General features: G+C 42.7%; 1 protein-coding gene and 3 long non-coding RNA genes across 4 annotated transcripts; 2 read left to right on the top strand and 2 right to left on the bottom strand.

The window, feature by feature from the left end:
- Positions 1-1,064: 1,064 nt before the first annotated feature.
- LOC110963895 (creatine kinase B-type) lies at positions 1,065-8,075 on the bottom strand. Its single transcript, XM_022212416.2, has 8 exons — positions 7,968-8,075; positions 5,761-5,974; positions 4,864-5,018; positions 4,444-4,576; positions 2,384-2,555; positions 2,024-2,147; positions 1,733-1,922; positions 1,065-1,502 (listed from the first exon to the last, which is right to left on the bottom strand). The coding sequence occupies exons 2-8, from the start codon at positions 5,951-5,953 to the stop codon at positions 1,324-1,326; spliced, it is 1,146 nt and encodes a 381-aa protein (XP_022068108.1). The 5' UTR covers positions 5,954-5,974; positions 7,968-8,075; the 3' UTR covers positions 1,065-1,323.
- LOC127537684 (uncharacterized) lies at positions 2,039-2,540 on the top strand. Its single transcript, XR_007947476.1, has 2 exons — positions 2,039-2,220; positions 2,360-2,540. It is a non-coding gene; the product is annotated as an uncharacterized LOC127537684 (long non-coding RNA).
- Positions 7,997-12,618, top strand: LOC127537682 (uncharacterized). The gene is made up of 2 exons (XR_007947474.1): positions 7,997-8,223; positions 8,396-12,618. It is a non-coding gene; the product is annotated as an uncharacterized LOC127537682 (long non-coding RNA).
- Positions 12,619-13,221: 603 nt separating this feature from the next.
- On the bottom strand, positions 13,222-18,003 carry LOC127537683 (uncharacterized). Its single transcript, XR_007947475.1, has 2 exons — positions 17,280-18,003; positions 13,222-14,945 (listed from the first exon to the last, which is right to left on the bottom strand). It is a non-coding gene; the product is annotated as an uncharacterized LOC127537683 (long non-coding RNA).
- Positions 18,004-18,253: the final 250 nt, after the last annotated feature.

Raw genomic sequence — 18,253 nt, 5'->3', positions numbered from 1 at the left:
ATCCTGCTTAGAAAGTCTGGATTTGACTTTTGAACTCTGTCAGTAACTCTCCATCACCACCAGGTGGCGTCCGCACACATCAGCCTGTCTCAGAGCCAGAATCCCCATCAGGTCTGAACCCAAAGGATCAGGAGGCAGCTGCAGCTGACAGGTGAGTGTTTGAGACGTCGGTGAGTTCACCAAGCAACTAATCTCACTGAAAGAGCTGCCTCAGTTTTAAATTTCACTCAGATATTTAGGAATATAAGCCTCAGTGACTGTTATACAGGTTTTAGACAAAGCGCTTTTAAATGTGACATTAAAGTTCTTCAGGGATCAGAAAACAGTTTGGAGAAAAGTTTTAACTCAGAATAAAATGACAGATTTGGTCTTCACTTCACCTGTCAGAGTTCATTTAAACTGGACTATTTAACAATACTGATCATATAAAATCAGGTTTGTGTCAATATATTTCATTAGTCTAATGTTGGCATTGGCAGTCTTGTTTACAGAAGCCACAGATCCATTATGGTTAGATATATTTCAACAGCCTTTAAATTACATTCAGCCATTTCCAAGATTCATCACTTGGATCAATTTATTTATCCCCGATTTTCATCCACTCAACACTTTATACTAATTCAGCATGTTGAGTTTTGTAGTTCCAGTTGACTCTGCATTTGTAGATCTTTAAATGTAATTTCTGATCTACAAGTAAGCTGTCTAGGAATTACTGCTTAACTGAAGTGCACCTGAATGTTTTGTCGGCATGAAGTTAAATAAAAAGCATCCATGTGATGCATTTCTAATGTCTGCTGAAGACCTCCAGCGTGACAGTTGGTTTTATCTGTAGTGCATCATAGAGGATGACTGCTGACGTTTTTCATGCCATCCCAACAAAAACACTAACCAATTTCTTTCGCCTTGTACAAGGACTTCCTCAACATATCTGAAATTAACCAGTAGGAGCACAGAGACTGTAACCATGGCAACAGACGGGTCTGAGTTCTTCCACATGTCTCTAGCCAGCGGATCTGAAGCGTGAGTCAGTGTGTGTGAATGACGACAGGTGAGCAGCAGCAGGGTTTAGTTTGGGCCACAGAGACTTTATTATTAGATATTTCAGGTGTTAGATGAGTCCAACAGGTGGAGACAGGAAATAGAAAATCCTTCACATGTTGGAAGACTGAAGTCTAACTGAGCGGCTCTACGTGTCCTGCAGCTACAGGACGGGTTCTGATCGATTACAGTGAGGGGAGGTGGGGTGGAGAGGTGAGGAGGGGGAGTGACAGGTGAGGAGGAGGACGGGGTGGGGGAGGAAGTGTCAGGTTACAGTGATACAGTTCACTTCTGTTCAGGCATCAGGTCGTCGATGCTGTCGCCTGCCTCCAGGCGCTTCTCCATGTCCACCAGCAGGTTGACGCCGTCTACCACCATTTGCACCAGCTCCACCTCTGAGAAGCCCAGACGGTCGGCGTTGGAGATGTCAAAGACTCCACCTACTGCTGCTGTGTCCACACCACCTGAGAGACAGACAGGAGGAAATGATGTAAACACGACATGTACGACTGACCATATGTCTGTGTCGCCGCCTTTTTCTGTCTCTTTGCCTGTCTATTGACCTGTCTGTTAATGTTTATCAATCTTTTTCATCAGTCAGTTTTCTGTGGGTTTATCTGTCCGTCTGTCTACTTATATATCTGCCTGTCCACTTATGTCTGTCATTTAGACAGACGCCCATCCGTCCGTGTACCTGTTCCTCTCTTCTGCAGCCTCAGCTTCTTCAGGATCTCTCCAAATTTCTCGTGCTTGCTGACGTTTGGCAGTTTGACGTGGACTCCGGCTCTCAGGCCCGTCCCCAGGTTGGACGGACAGGTGAGGACATAGCCCAGATGCTCGTTCCACATGAACTCATGACCTCGGTCCTTAAACAAGGACTCGATCTGTCACACAGACAGACAGAGAGAGAGACAGATGGTGAGATGAGACAGGCTGTTAAGAAGAGCAGCACTGGTGGAAGCAGGAGGTGAGACCAGGTGCTGACCTTGGTGAGTCCGGTGCAGAAGCGGGTGAACACCTCCCTCATGTTGCCTCCTTTCTGCATGCTGATGACACGCAGGTGATCCTCCTCGTTCACCCAAACCAGGAAGGTCTTGTTGTCGTTGTGCCTGCAGGCCGACGAGAGGGAAAGGTTAACGACAGCGAAACAGGAAGCTGAGGCGCTCCAGAGACAACATGCAGGTTTGTAAACACATTTGTGCTCTGAAACACAAACTCGATCTCATGAGGTCTGGACCAAACACCAATGTGTCGGAGGAGAGCCAAACTCCTACAAATAACTACCTACATGTGTCATGATTCCGACTCTGTATGTCAGCAGGTCAAACGTCAGCGTCATACTGACCAGATGCCACGGCCATCGGGCCAGTCGCGGGCCATGCCGGACGCCAGCAGCAGTGGGGAGACGGGCTTATCGAACAGGAAGTGGTCATCAATCAGCTGCTGCTGCTCCTCGTCCGTCATGTTCTTCAGGGCGTAGTACTTCCCGTTCAGGTCTCCGTCCAGGGAGTCCAAACCTGCAGATGCGAATGGTAAGAGGGAAACGGGTCAAAACTTCAGAGCCGTCAGGTCAGAAGACTGTACTTGGGGCTAAAAGTTCCCCAAGAGCATCACTTTATGGTCTTAGTTAGTCTGACTAACAGGATGTAGACTGTGGGTATTCACCTGCTATTGGCTGTTTTATCTCCATCCTTTCAAAAGCTTCAAAGTTTCAAAACCCCCTTACTACAGGAAACAACCTCCAGGCAGCAAACTGCCACTCTGAAAATTTCAAGTTTTGCTGAAAGTTTGGGTAGTCGGACATCCCTCCTATTTTTGTTTTTACTTGTTTTAATGATAGTTCTCACGGTCCTGCACGCAAAGGTTTCACAAAAACTCTTCCCTTGTCACCATTTTGAGTTAACACCATTAGTCCACCCCTGTTCTTTGCTCCACCCAAGACAATGGGAATTGGTTAGAAGAAATACAAAGCCAGCAGAGCTTTTTCCACCTACAGATAATGAGGTGCAGTCAGACCATTCTACTCAGTGTCAGTCATAGAGAATAGTCTGGCTACCGAGTGAGTGTCCTGATGGTAATTTCTACAGAATCAGTTAAACTAAATGTTTTATTAGACAGGATATAACTTGAGATCCAGCTACTTATTGTTTTAAATGTGCTTTAAAGATTTTCATATCAAAGGCAGCTTTTTTGGTAAAAGTAAATGTCAGAGTTACCTTGTTTGTTAATCAACTGTTAACAGAAAGGTTCCTGTGAGTAAATATTGGCTAATTTATTACTTGATTTGATTAAAAAGAAGCGCCTTTAATTTGATTCCTCTGAAAATCAACAGCTTCTTGGGAATCTACCCAGCAACTGAAACTCTGTCACAGCTTTGTCTCTGTTATTAGACCTAAAACCACAGAGGTTGTCCAGGGAATTAAGAGGAAATTACAACCCTGTGAAAACAAACAAACAAAAAGCGTTAATACTCCTTAAATTTTATGAATCTCTAAATTTAATCTCCAGATAACGAAGCGGAATATGCGGAAAATTTGGAAAAACAAATCCAGTGAGTTGCTGTCTACAATAAAATATGATTAACTTAATTTTTGATTTTAAAACAACGATGGCGTTTTGTGTGTGTGTGCTGTTTTCGGACAGCAGGGGGCAGCAGAGTCTCGGGTCTGCCAGGTCAGACCAGCCCAGCCCAGCCCAGTCCGGTCTGGTCCAGTCCAGTCTTATTTGAATATGAAAAAGGAGGTATTAGATTGACCGAGCTCATTAAGAGTCTCAGCAGGACAACACTGAGCTTGCAGTTATATAACACTTTGATCTGCTGCTGCATTCACCGACACGCTCACCGAGGCATGATGGGAAATATCTAAATAAAGACACGTCCTCTTAAGCTACAAGTCGGAACTAAAAAAACATGGCTAATGAAGAGTTTGTTCCTCGTCCGCCTCAGTGGCTCAGCAGGACCACAGAGAAACGCCAAGATCATTGCATCGTCAAAGTTTCCCTGAACGCACCATCAGGGTCTAAACTGTGGTGGATCATCTGTCTCCTACCAGATTACTGATACATCATTTGGATGCTGAAGCTGCTTGTTGATGTAAAGACTTTGCAGATATACACATGCACCATTTTTTACTTTGATTGTGTTTTTTTAAATATATATAGAACCTTTCTCTTCTCGTAGTCGCATAGTTTGAAAATTTCCATATTCCTACCAAATACCCGTTTTTATCTACAGCTTTCACTAATGACATTTTATTCAGCTGTCATTATATTACCGTACTGCAGTTTAACACCTGGAAACAGTCCCTAAATTAATATAATTTGTTGACCAGGCTGACTGGTTACATTTTGGAGAGACTAGTTTAGCTGGTGTTCACTTGTATTTGTTATTAAGTGACATCGTACTTTCGATGGAGAGGTTCTCGATGGCGCGTCGTTCTCCACGGCTGCAGTGAGGTGGCAGGCAGAAGCCGCGGATACTCCGTCCTGTCCGAACCCGAGAGCTCAGCACGTAGTTTGGATCCAGGTCGTCTCCACCCTGAAACAGAACAGAGTCAGGTCAGCAGAAACATCAGCAGAATCCAGTGAGGATCCACCGGTGTCAGCCGTTGTCCTCTCAGAACCACGGACTGTTGACAAACTGACACCAAATACAGGTTTTAAGGGGTCACCTGGTCTGAGGGAAGGGTATATGTTCTGATCTTGTGTCTAAGGGATTCCTCAGGATTGCAGTAGATATGTAATTAAATCACACAATCATCACTCAACCAATAACACAGGATATATCTTTTCAGTCAATGCTGAGGTTTATTGATTGGCGTTTACCTGCAGGTTGTCAGAGTTCAGGTCCGTCTTGTGTTTGTCTGATGGTTTGTATCCCCCGTGGCGGTCTTCGATCACTGGGTCCATCAGCTCTTTGAACACCTCGTATGTCTCCTCGTCTCCGGCCACGCAGCCCACCGTCATGATGAACGGGTGACCTGCAGGGACACAACATGGTCAATCAGATCCCTGTTGAGGACCTTCACAATAACATTAAAACACTTGTTAGTTTTACTTTGGGGGTTTGTTGTTTTCCAGGTGAGTGTGTGAATGTTTTACAGAAACGCTGTTCAAGGAATTAAGCTGGATTTGATGGGGAGGATCAGGCGATCAGACTGGAAGTCAACACAACTTCCCTCCCCGGTGAGGAATTAAGGAGCAGAAATTAACTTCATGTAACAAGTGGATCCAATTAAAGAGCTTATTCTTAACCCGCAGCTGAAGTGCGGGACACAGCATCTCCATGTGAAGGTGACAAACACCGAGAGTTAGCTGGTTTTAGCAAAGGGTTAACTAGGTAAGAAAGGTTAGTTGGATAGGGAGTGGGTACCTGATCTGGAGAAGAGTGAACTTCTTTTGAGTTACTAGGCTTGTGGAGGGCTACCTGATCTGAAGAACAGTTCTCTGGATTAAGTTGATCTGTTGCGTGGTGTAAGAGTTACTCAATCTGTGGTCTCGTGGATGAGATTATCTGGTTTAGTCACCTGTCAGATTGTCTGAAGGAGTAGTAACCTGGTTGGACAATGGTTCCCTGTTTTGGGGAAGGTGCTGCCAGATCTAGAGGGGGCTTACCTGGATGTTTGCATGGAGAAACTTGGGCTGGGGTTGTTAACTTGGTTGAATGAATGAATGTAACATGGTCATTGGTGTGAAAGGGTCTGTTGGGGCCATCATGTTTACCTGGGTTGTCAACGCCGGTCTGGATGACGTCGTCCAGGGTGAATCCGCTGGGCGTCTCCTTGTCCCTCAGGCTGGCGTACATTTCGGGCGTGAGCACCTTGGCCATGTGGTTGTTGTGCTTGCTGAGGTCAGGGTACTCCTGCTCCGAAGAGTAGTTCATCTTCAGCTTGTTGTGGGTGTTTCCGAAAGGCATGACGACGTCCGGGCTGCTGACCTGGAAACAGTTTGAGGTGCAAATCAATTTGTTGATTTGATTCAAATTCACACAACAGACATTTGATAATAAAGCGTTTAAAAACCATCTTGTTTAACCATCAAGCTCCAGCTAGAGACTGACTGTTGATAAACCCAATAAAGCTCACAAATGCACTTGGAAAAAAAAAAAGGATGTTTGTGTTGTTGAAAACAAAGAATGTGATTTATAGATCAATACTAATAATCAATCATTGAAGTGAATAAAATGAATCTAGATTTAATTTTAACAGAACACATTTCTGAATAAAAGCATTTGAGGCACTATGTTTTAGCTAAATATGTCGCCTTTAATATTTTTGCATTAGCTCCCTGGTATGATCATCTTTATAATGTGATTTATAATATCGGATCATGAAAATATGCAAAAATTCTCGGAATTAAGTGGCAAATGGTGAAAAAGGGTAGAAATCTGCAGATATGTTAAACACAACTATCTCATATGTTGCAAATGGTTTCAGAATTAAGTGTTATTAGAGAAAATAAATTATTGCATATTTAAGCCGTCTCAATCAAAACTGTGGGTACAGAAACATTTTCCACAGAGACACAGCTACTGATTTGCATTTTCACTAGCCCTCATCCCACAGTAATTAAATCAAAGGCAGACTAACGCCCACAATCTGATGTGTCACCACTAAAGATGGATCTGAATTTACTTTAACTATGATCTTTATATTAATTCATATTTGACAGTTAAATCGGGATTTTTCTCGAACTGTAGCTGCTGGATGCAACGTTTCCCCCAGAGCTTCACTGCAGTACGAATGAATACATATGTGGATACACACAATGTACTTTAGTGCAGTACTCAGGTACAAGTACTCTGTTCCTTTCCACCTGCGTCACTCTCAATATCAGCATCTTCTTATTTTCACCTCCAGCATCTAAACCACCTCCAGTATCCACATACAGGATCACAGAATCCGGTTTCTATCCAAGAATCCGAATCAACTGATCCGGAATCTGGATCAGAGGAATCTAAAAAAACAGTACCAGGAGACTGTCAGGATCGGCCCGGCCCGGCTCGGATCAGATCAGGGAGCCCTTTAGGGGATCAGTGCTAGTCTAAACCGGGACACAGAGGCTGATTATGATCTGCGGGAGGCCGTGGAGTGACGCAGCAGCAGGCCGGGCTTAACCCTTCACGGCGCGGCTGCGGCACTGCGCGACGCCCCGGTCACCTTCAGCACCTCCAGCACCCTCAGCTGCAGCCCGAACCGGTTCTGACGGTCCACACGGACCCAACAAGCGATGTCTGGCGGGGAATTGCACGGCTTTGCTCCTGCTGCACCGAATCACGTCATCACCTCCATAAAATTGACTAAAAATCAAACGGGTGTGAGCATGCGCCGTCTGATTGTTTGTTGCACAGAGGAGCTGAGCCTTTAATGCACACAGACGCTAAAAGCCTGAATATAGCAGCAGCAGGAGCGAAGCCTCTGCTGCGCTTTGTTTGAGCAGATTAAGGTTTTTGTTTTTTTTACGCCTGACTGGATTTAAGGTGGATTTCTTTCTTCTTTTTTGATGGGGCCTTTTTGTTGAAAGCTGCACAAATGTTACCATCTGCGGATGAGTCCTCTGACAGTGAATGACTGAGTGCATCACATTAGAGGAGACTGGGCAGAAACAGCAGCTTCATGTTGGTGCGCTGATGACTGCGCAACACCTGCAGACAGGACGGACTGCAAGGTCGTTTGGCTGCAGGGAGACAGACACTGGGGGAGACGGGCATCCCTGCAGCCTGTACACAACAACTAACCGACCAGTAAACATCCAGCAGGCAGCCTGTCTGCAGCTTTTGTTCATGTAACCCACCATCTCCCACCGGCTCCCTCTGACCTGTCTGACCGCCGCACAGCCTCTCCCTGTTTTTTTCTTTTTTTCCCCCCTGCGGGCGTATTGATGAGCAGCTGTGCGGTGCTGTGATTGGTCGGGGTTAAAGATGCTCCTACCTGTCGTTCAGTCTGCTGTGCTGGGGTCTGATGTGGGTCCGGGGGTCTTCTGCTGCGGATTAAAGCGACTCCCAGCCTTTTATACCCGCCCCCTGCTCCCCATTGGCTCCTATTTACAGTCCATTCATTCCATTGGACAGAGGGCCACGTGATCCGTCTCTCACCCCCATGTCTCTCTCTCTCTGTGCTGTCTCAGGTGCAGTTCCTGCCTGCTGCAGTGCCTCTGAGCCAGGCTGATCAGGAGGGTGAAGACCAGGTGTGTCTCTCGGCTTCATGTTTATCACTTTTCTGAAGCTTGTTTTTCGCATCTGTTTGCAGTATTGTTCATGCTGACCAGACAATTTAAAAAAACCTTGATTCAGAGGAAGCAGAATGTCATCCAGCACCTCTGATAAGGACTTTAACTCCCTGTGTTCTGGCTGTTACAGTGCACCTTTCAATTTACTGCCACTTGATATCGTCACCAAAAACCGAGACGATGCATCACATCAGACTGTATCCCCATCGATTATGTTCCCCAACACAAGACCCTGAACATGATGCTTCAGTGTTCCTTCAGCATCTTTAATGTGACACCTGAGACTTAAGATGGCAGCACCCGGGCTGGAAGTCTTTGTTAACATCATCCTGATCACTGCCTCCTTATTGGACTCCAATATGATTTCATTAACTTACAACAATCAAGCAATACAGTTGAGACTTTCCTTTCAGATCACTACAAAATGCCACTATTCAGGGCATGTGTGAAAGTTTTCGTTTGGTAAAAGGAGAATAAAGAGAGGCTCAGTTTAAAAACAGCCCTGAACTCAACATGAAGTCACAGAAGATGCTAAAAAGGACTAAATCTGCTGAAATTTTTTTTGTCAAATTCACTAAGATGGTGCAAAACAAGCTACAGTCAAAACAAGAATTACCCTAAAACCAGTCTGTAGCCAGTCCAAAACCAAATCCAAAATCAACACAAAAATGCATCCAAAATTCATTTAAAATTAACTCCAAAACAGTCAACAAACCTATCCTAAATCTGATTCGAAAACCAAGACTAAACCTGGTCCAAAACAAGACTAAAATCAATTCCAAAAACAAATCTAAAATCCCCTCTACACCAGCCTAAACCCAGCCTAAAACAATTTCAAAAAACAATTTAACATCAATCCCAAATCAGTCTAAAACCAGTCCAAAGCTGAGCCCAAAATTAGCTCATAATCAGTCCAAATCCAAAAATCAGCACAAACCAAGTCCAAAAGCAAGCCTGAAATCAAATCTCAAGTCATACCCAGTCTAAAACCAGTCCTAAACACATCCAAAAACCAGTGCATAATCAAGCCCAAAAACTAGTTCAGAACAAATCGACAATCAACCTAAAACAAGTCCAAAGCTAAGCCCAAAACGGACTCAAAACCAGCTCAAAACTGAATCCAAAACTGGCTCAAAAAAGTCCATAAACTGGTCCAAAACCACATCTAAAATCAACCCCAAACCAGCCCGAAACAGGTCCAAAAACCTATTTAAAACCAAAATCAACCCACACCAAATCTAAAATCAACCTAAACCCAGTCGAACACAGAGTGCTAATTTCACCATCATGGCATCAGTCTGGACTAAATGAGGCAAACTAAGTCCACCAGAGGACTGTGGAAAGCTCTCCGAGATGCTAAACAATGTTCCTGCACAGTAGCTTATATTGAAGCTATTTACAGAATAGATGTTATATTTGTAGCTCTGTTACTGGTAACAAAGATTGATTGAATTATCAGCTGAGTGATCGAACACTGCAGCAGGACGACGACAAACTGCCCTCAGTGGGGCGGACGGGGTTTCTGTGGTGACGGAGCACTTTCTCCTGCAGCTTTAAATTATTCATCACCTGCAGGAGGCTGCACGTGTGTGTGTATGCGTGTGTGTTCTACATCTCCAGCTATCTTTGTGAGAACCAATTTGAGTTTTAGTGACGACATTTTGGCCAGTCTTCACCTTTTCGCCTTCTATCACATCTGAAGAGAACTGCATATCTTAAAACGTGTCTGCTGGCTTCTACTGACTGCCAGAGATGTGGACACAGATCTACTGCGATCTAAGGTTCAGGAGTCCAAGGTTAAGGAACATTTACTGAGTAGAATGGAGGATCAGCAGACAATCAAGAGATCTCAACTCTTAATAGACCTACTTGAATCCAACTGACAGCCATGAAGCTTAAATGACGTCCTCTGAAATCTGTGGATCTGCTGGGATCTTATGGACTGATCATCTAGGATACTGGACTCTTAGGAGATCTACTGTGTTGATTGGAGTCCAGAGAAAGCGACTCTTGCAGGATTATTTGTGGTTAGGTGTTGGTCAAGAACAAAAAATGAAACTAGCTTCTTGCTGTTAATATATTGGTTAAATATTAAACAGAGGATTCCAGATGCTGATACAAGGAGACGGAGGACACTTCTGCTGCTCAGTTTGTACTCAGTGACCTCAGTCAGATGGGTTTTTTTGTGTTGAGGTGTATTATTGTCCCTTGTTCACTGGCGTATCTTGCTGAGTTGTTACTGCAGCGGCTCACTCCTCGCTGTACTGCAGCCTGAGGGATTCCTCCTTAAAGCTGCAGATTACATAATCTGCCTGCTGCTGGATTAAAGCAGTCAGATCACACAGAGGAAGGGTTTTATCAGAGGGAAGGCTGTGGTTTGGCCCCACCCACTCCTCTGGTGATATTACGTACTGGTTTGAAAGGCATAAAAGAGATTGGAAACATAACATGATGTCATGATGATAGAGGTTCAACAGTTTCACATTGAGGCCTCAGTTGCTGCTCCTCGTCATCAGACCAACAATGAAACACTGGGCTGGAATGGATCTGCTGCAGGGATCTACTGGGATCTACTAGACTCCCAAAAGATCTCCAGGATCATATGGATTTTGTAGACTATATTGTACTGTGCTGTATTCTACTGGGCTCCACTGAATCTTAAAGAGATCCACTGGATGCACTACTTGGCTGCTCAGAGGTTTACTGGTTGGTGGAGGTTGGTTGCAGTGTACTGAATGAGAATACAGAAACCTATTTATTGATTTTTTTTAAAGCCTTCTGCCTATGGAATTAACTGAATCTAACCCTGCACTTCACTGTAATTATACAAGATTTAAAATGTTTCCTGCTGTCTACAAAAGAACTAGATAGATCTACTGAGGTCTACTGGTTCCAAGTTGATCCCATATTGTATACTGGACCTAAAATGATCTGTTAGAATCCAGTAGCCTGTTGAACTAAACAGATCAACTGCTACCCAGTAAACATCCTACAGTGATCTGTTGGGATCTGCTTGATTTTAAGAGATCTTTTGCAATCGAAAACTGATTTGAAAAGTTGAGGTTGTATTGATCTACTGGACAGTAAAGTCTTGATCAAAGCATTTCAAGTGGTGTCTTCTGAAGCTAAATAAATTGGTATCCAGTGAATTCTGAAAAAATCTGCTGGGATATACTGGGATATAAAGACTGCAGGGATCTGCTGGACTTTTGGAAGGGTTTTTTTTGTGGATTAGCTAGACTTTGTAGACTGCATAGATCAAATTGTACTGTGTGGAATTGTACTGGGCTCAATAGAAATCTGTAGATATCTACTGGACTCAACTGAGTCTTAAAGCAATCCACTGGATCCACTACTGGGCAGATGTAGCATGATTGCTGTACTCTAAAATCTAAATATGTAGACAGAGAAATTACTGATTCATAAAGCATTCTAACTTTGGATTCATCTTGGACTAACTTTGGACTTCATTGTAACTGTACAAGATTTTAAATGTTTCCAGCAGTCTACTAAAAGCTAGATAGAACCATGGAGATCTGCTGGATCCAAGTTGATCTAATCTGAAAAACTGAAGCATTTAGGATCTGTCAGGATCCACATGTCTGTTTAAATCTAAAAGATGAAGTGATGTCTGGTAAACATCCTAAAGTGATCTGTTAGGATCTCCTGGACTTTAGGAAACCTGTCCACGGGAATCTGAATAAGTTTATACAAAGTTGTAGAGACTTGCACATCTGATTAAATTTGCTAAATTCTGAAATCTACAAGATGTAAGGAAGATCTAGTGGCACCAACAGGAATGTTCTGATTGCCCCTGAACAGTAAAATCTGGATCAAAACATTTCAACTGGGGTCCACTAAACACAGATTGCCTGGTGTCCAACGAAATCTAAAGCAATCTGCTATGATATACTAAAATATAAAGATGACCACGGGGGTCTGCTGGACTGTTGAGGGATCAGCTGAGATCTACTGGACTCTGGATTCTTGTACTATAGACTATCAGCCAGAAGCCACTTTATCTTACACAAATCTGTAGACCTCCACTGGAATACAGTGCAACATACAGTGATCTCAAGCAATCCTCCTGGTCTACTAAAGGGATCTATTGTCATCCCCTTGTCCTTGCAGTGACTTTTTGAGACCCAACAGATTCTTGAAGGATCTACTTGACTGTGAAAAGACCTGCTCATGTGTGAATTTATTGTGTAGTCACATGACTATCTCCCCTCAGAAGTAGTTGTTCCTTCCTCCAGGCTACCCACGATGCCACGCTGCTGCTGCTGATGTGTCATATGATGCTTGGGATGCATTTGCTCCACAGCAGAAGAATAAAGAGCTTTAAGAGGGCGAGCTGAGCTTTTGTCCTTCTCTGTTTTATTTGCACACTGTTCTAAATGCTGAGCAAAATAAAAACAGGTAGCAAAATAAAAAATAAATCTATATAAATATGTTTACATATTTCAGTGTATGATTTTGCTGGATGTTTTGCTTATGTTTACCTGGTGAGCTGCATCAAAGACAAATTTGCATCAGTAAAAAAGATTCAGAGAGAACAGACATAAACTGATAAACTGTGATGAGTACATTTACTTTAGCCCTGTAGTGATACAAACTTTGAAGTTTGTGTACATTACTTTTTTATTTTCATGTTATGCTGCTTTATACTTTTGTCCTTCTATGCTTCAAGGGGAAATACTGTCAATTTTACTTTTATATATTTATTATTTGACAGTTTAAGAAAAGAAGATACTTCATTGTCCTCAAAGAGAAATTTGCTTTGAGCAGTAATACCATTTTTCCGGCTTGGAACACAACAGACAACATACTACAAGAAGAAATACACATCTGGGCACTGAATAGGTTAGGATCTGAAACAATTATTTACATCCATACATGTACATATTGCACTTGTATGAGGAGCGTATTGGTTCTTACACAAAACATAGAACATGCTAGTGGAACAAAAAGTCTTTATTTGATACTCATTAAGATTTTAACATTTTACGTTAAAACACTCGCTAAATTCATTAAATGCACATTTTTAAAGATGAAATCAGTGGTTTCCAGTCATCTTGACATGTGATGAGTGACCAAAAGATTCTACTGCAGAACAATTTTACATATTTACTGCTGATACTAAAGCATGTTTCTCCAAGAATACTTTGCTTTAGTAGAATTTTGAATGCAGGACTTTAACCTGCAACTGAGTATTTCTGACACTGTTTGCTGCTTTAACCCTCCTGTTGTCCTCATTTACAGGCACCAAAAAATATTGTTACCTTGTCTGAAATTTTTTTTTTTAAAAATTCAGCAAAAAAAATCCCCAAATTTCTGAAAATTCCTTCTGGAAGAAAATTTCAATCATTCCTTAAAATTTTCCCTTAAAAGTTTTATTTTAAAAAAAAATCCCCGAAATTTGGCAAGAAAATTCTTGTAAATATTTTTTTAAAAATGAGTAAAAGTAAAGTAAAAATGATTACATATATAACAGTAAAACTTCTAATATTTTTCATTAAGAACGTTCATATAAAAATCAACCAAAATTCAGGGAAATTCACTAGATTTTGGTAGATTTTTTGTGACTATTCTTAAACTTTTTTAACTTTTCTTTTTTCCACCAAAAAATGTTCAAAGGTTTCCCAAAAATGTTGAAAATGTGGACATCGGAAGTTTCACTGTGAAAATTTTTTTTTTTCACATTTTCAACCTTTAAACCAGGTCAATTTTGACCTGCAGGACGACACGAGGGTTAACTGAAGTAAAGGATGTGAGTACCTCTTGGATGGAGATCTGACTCGTGTCCTAAGTCTCTCTGAAATCCTGACTGTAGACACACTGGAGGTGATGATGCCAGAGGTCAGAGACGGACACAGATCTGGATCTAGATCTCCAGCAGACAGACTAAACTGATCCGGATTACAAATAGTGACACAGACTCCGCCCCTCTCAGCCTGCTCATTTGCATATGAAATGAGAGTGCATGAATGAAACAGTGAAGTCTTTGTTAGTGAGAGAGTAAAGCTCGCTCTACCACTCTCTCTCTATTTAACTCCTCTTTAGCTCCGTCACACCAGAGGTGGGATTGTCTGTTTGTGACTTCATTCATCTTTCCAGCCCTCTGAAATCCACCTGATGTTTCGCATGCACAAACACAGTCGGGATACTTTAAAACCTGATCAGGTCCATGTGAAGACGCTGAGTGTTGGTGTTTGTGCTGCTGATGGATGCTACTGTTTGTTCCACAAAGCCTCGGTTCTGTTTCCTTCTGTGTGGTGGTCTGATCTCTGCCCAGGCCTCAGTGGAGAATCAGGTCTGTTTGGTGGATCAGGGTTACCTCACCTTTCAGTCTGAGATTTTGTCACCCTTAAGGTCCATACTGTCCACTGATTGTGTGGGTGTGTTTGCCTCTCTTCTGGTCCAGACATTTCATTCAGGTTTAAATTTAAAGGGTCATTCTGTCGACTTCATGTGATTTGAGGCTGAGTGGGTAAGTTCATGGTTGGTGGGGTTGGGCACTATAAGTAATCTAAATAAAAGTGACTTGTCTTGCTGCAGGCAGAAGGCCATGGCACATCATGGCACCCGTCTCCATGGTAACAGCTGCCTGCTGTGCCCGTCAGCTGCAGCGGCAGGTTCAGCCCGGCTGGTGAACAATGTTGGGGGTCACTGAGGACTGTCTGAGCAGATGGAGGAAAGTTGTAATTATATAAACCCAAAGCATGTAAGAAGAGAATGAATGACAAGACAGAGCTTAATCTTAAATTATCATAAGAGCTAGATCCTAAAGTCCAGAAATACAAATTGAAAAATCCAGATTCTAGGGTCAGATGGTAGACTGAGTTGTCTGCTAATTGCAAGACTGAGGGTTTAATCCCTTACTTCTCGACACCAAAGTGTCCTTGGAAAGGACTGATACAAGGAGACTGAGGACATTTCTGCTGCTGTGTTTGTACTCCGTGACCTCAGAGGGGTTTTTTTTGTAATGAAGTGCATTATTGTCCCTTGTCTGTTGCCGTATCTCTGTGAGTTGTTATTGCAGCAGCTCACTCCTTGCTGTACTACAGCCTAAGGGTTTCCTCCTTGAAATGTGTATTAAGTGCTTTATAGAGCCACTGAGGTTAAAATACATGATATAAATTAAGGCCATTTACCATTCATACATATCTGTAGACTCACATATGGAACTGTGTGTATGCTCAAAGACTAAAACATATATATTATATATACAGTAAATTTCTCCTTTGTGAGATCAATAAAGTCTATCTTATCTTATCTTATCTTACACATGTACACTACCGTTAAAAAGTTTGGGGTCACTTAGAAATGTCCTTATTTTTGAAAGAAAATCCTTTCTTTCAATGAAGATAACATCAAGTTGCATGGCTAATGTGGTAAATGACTATTCTAGCTAGAAACGATTGATTTTTAATGGAATATCTACATAGGAGTACAGAGGCCCATTTCCAGCAGCCGTCACTCCTGTGTTCTAATGCTACATTGTGTTAGCTAATGGTGTTAAAAGGCTGATTAATGATTAGAAAACCCTTGTGTAATTATGCTAGCACATGAATAAATTTAATGCTGTGTCTTATCAGTGTATTTATGTGTTTATACACATATATTAAAACAACTGACAGACGAAGCGAATGACATTAATCATATTGGATTTTGGTGTTTTGCTCGAAAAATCTTGGATTTTGGCATCCATGTTGTTGAGACTTAGACACCCAAATAGACGTCCCAAAATAACTACATTTCTTCATGCAAATTTCACTGGAACGTGACAAGATGTCGATTTGACCTCCAAGCTTCCTAGACAGCATTCTGATCAAACATCAGCAGGATGCAGTGGAACAAGTTTGAATCACAGAAACCCCAAAGCACAACCCAGAGTACTCAAGGGATCCAGTGCCAACGTCCTAGTGAGAGGTCCTCTGGTCCAGGCCCAATGATTCAGACCATTTTTGACTACATAATGGGGACCAACACTATATTTGGCAGGTAGTCATAACGTTATGCTTAATTGGTGTATATGGATATAGTATCTTAATGTGTATGTACGAGGTTGCTTCAAATGTCACACAAGAAAGATTGTTCTTTCATCATTTTTCTTTAACTTCAATTTAACTGCAATGCACTTGGTCCACCGATCTTCAAGCTTTGCTGTATCTTCATCGAAGAAGGTCACATTTTGAGTCTCCAGATACTCCAACAGCATGCATGACTTCATCATGCCCAAACTGAAATCCAGCTTATGTGGTCGCCATTTTCAGAGAATGATGAAGTCGTGCATGCTGTTGGGGACTATTTGAATGCTCAAGATGTGACCTTGTTCTGGATAGTGGAGCTTGAACATCAGTGGATCCAATGCATTAATCTTAAAGGAGACTATGTTGAATAATAACGCAAGAACAATCTTTCTCTTGTGATATTTTCTGGTGAAGCCGAGAACTTTATGAAGTACCCTTGTAGATATCCAGCCATCCATTCATGCATGTTTGTAGATAGATAGATTTTACTGTGTATATATATGTATACATATAGATACAGTATGAGCATGCAGTGTGTCTGATGTGTCCCTGTTTTGCAGTGTCGACAGGAGCAGGAGGAGGATCAGGTGCTGAGAGCTGAATACAAACCAGATCCACCACCCCTCCCCCACCTGTCCTCCTCCATCCTCACCCCCCCTGCTGCCCCTCCCCCATCCTCCATCAGCATGTTGAGAGGCTGCAGCACCCCCCTCCACTCCCCGTACCCCTGTCATTTATTCATGACCGAACACAGAGAGGCAACAAGGACGAGAGGTGGGAGGAGGGGGACAACGGGTGAGTGCCTGTGCTGGTCGGAAAACCTTGTATCTGCTGACTGCTGTCACACCGACCCTGAGACATGCTCCCAAAAGGAAATGCATGCCGGTATGTTGGTTGGTGTGGAAACCCTGCGTCTCCCTAGTGTCGGTTTGCGGTTTGACAGCTCTCACTCAGAGGAAAACCCAACATCTCCATACTTACTGGGTTGTCAGCTGACAGCAGCATCATGAGCTCACCCTACTCCTGCTTCCGGCCAATCACAGGCCTCTTCAGCCTCCTCCTCCTGTGATTGGCTGAAGATGTCAACAGAGCGGCATGCTTCACGTGCAGCAGCAGCAGCGGTGGTGGTGGGTCAGTGAACGCCTCACGAACCACAAGAACCTGGACACAGCACTGTGACAGATCAGGAAAACATGGCCGACTGGGTTGCAATGACAGGCAAAACAGAGGCTTTAAAGGGCCAGTCTGCCACGATTTTACTGAATAAATCTTCACGTTAAACTGAATGTTTTAAGTGATGCGATTAACAGATTAATTGATGTTTTACTGTGAACCCGACTGTGTCCTGTTTGGTTCTGCTGTCCAGTAAGAACATTAATTCTCTGTCTGGCTGCTGGAGTACAAATAACCCCAAAAATAGAGTAATATATGATATAAACAAATGTGGCTCTAGCATCTGTTTGAGTTATACCAAAGGAATTATACATTTGACCCTGAAATGTAATGTAACGGTGATATTTTCTGTTTCCAAGGTGCGATGATGTCATTAGCTTCATTCATTCGGTGCAGTGTTTGAGTCGTGGAGCTGCATGTTAAATAAAGTTTTCTGTGTTTGGACAAAGCCTGTTGGAAGCTTTTAAACACCAGCGGTCTGCCAGTGCAGCGTTCACTGTCTCCTCGTTCATCTCAATGCCGGGTCTCCCAGGAATGTTACCAGGCAACCGGCAGCCGGCGGCCATGACTGCTTTGTTCAGCAGCAGGCGAAAGAAAGAAAGAAAGAAAGAAAGGTGCACAAGCATCTGACCTCAGCAGCTAAAATCACAAACTGCAAAGTGTTTCTTGCAGTATTCAGGGTTTTTGAATATTAAAGATGAGCGGGTTTGTCTGTTTACATTGTGCAGACATGTGAGGGTTACAATAAAATGTTGACAATGTAACAGAGACTGTTAGTGAAC

Source organism: Acanthochromis polyacanthus, chromosome 16, assembly GCF_021347895.1.
Source record: "Acanthochromis polyacanthus isolate Apoly-LR-REF ecotype Palm Island chromosome 16, KAUST_Apoly_ChrSc, whole genome shotgun sequence".
NCBI lineage: Eukaryota > Metazoa > Chordata > Actinopteri > Pomacentridae > Acanthochromis > Acanthochromis polyacanthus.
This window is presented reverse-complemented; position numbering and strand designations above follow the sequence as displayed.

What these genes read in the sequence shown, in the direction of transcription:
- LOC110963895 (XM_022212416.2), bottom strand. Translation starts at nt 5,953, where the DNA reads ATGCCTTTCGGAAACACCCACAACAAGCTGAAGATGAACTACTCTTCG. An exon ending in CGAGAACCTCTCCATCGAAA is followed by an intron (nt 2,556 to 4,443) that starts GTACGATGTCAC and finishes TCGCATCTGCAG; the next exon opens with GTTTGGACTCCCTGGACGGA. An exon ending in GCTGCAGAAGAGAGGAACAG is followed by an intron (nt 1,503 to 1,732) that starts GTACACGGACGG and finishes TCTGTCTCTCAG; the next exon opens with GTGGTGTGGACACAGCAGCA.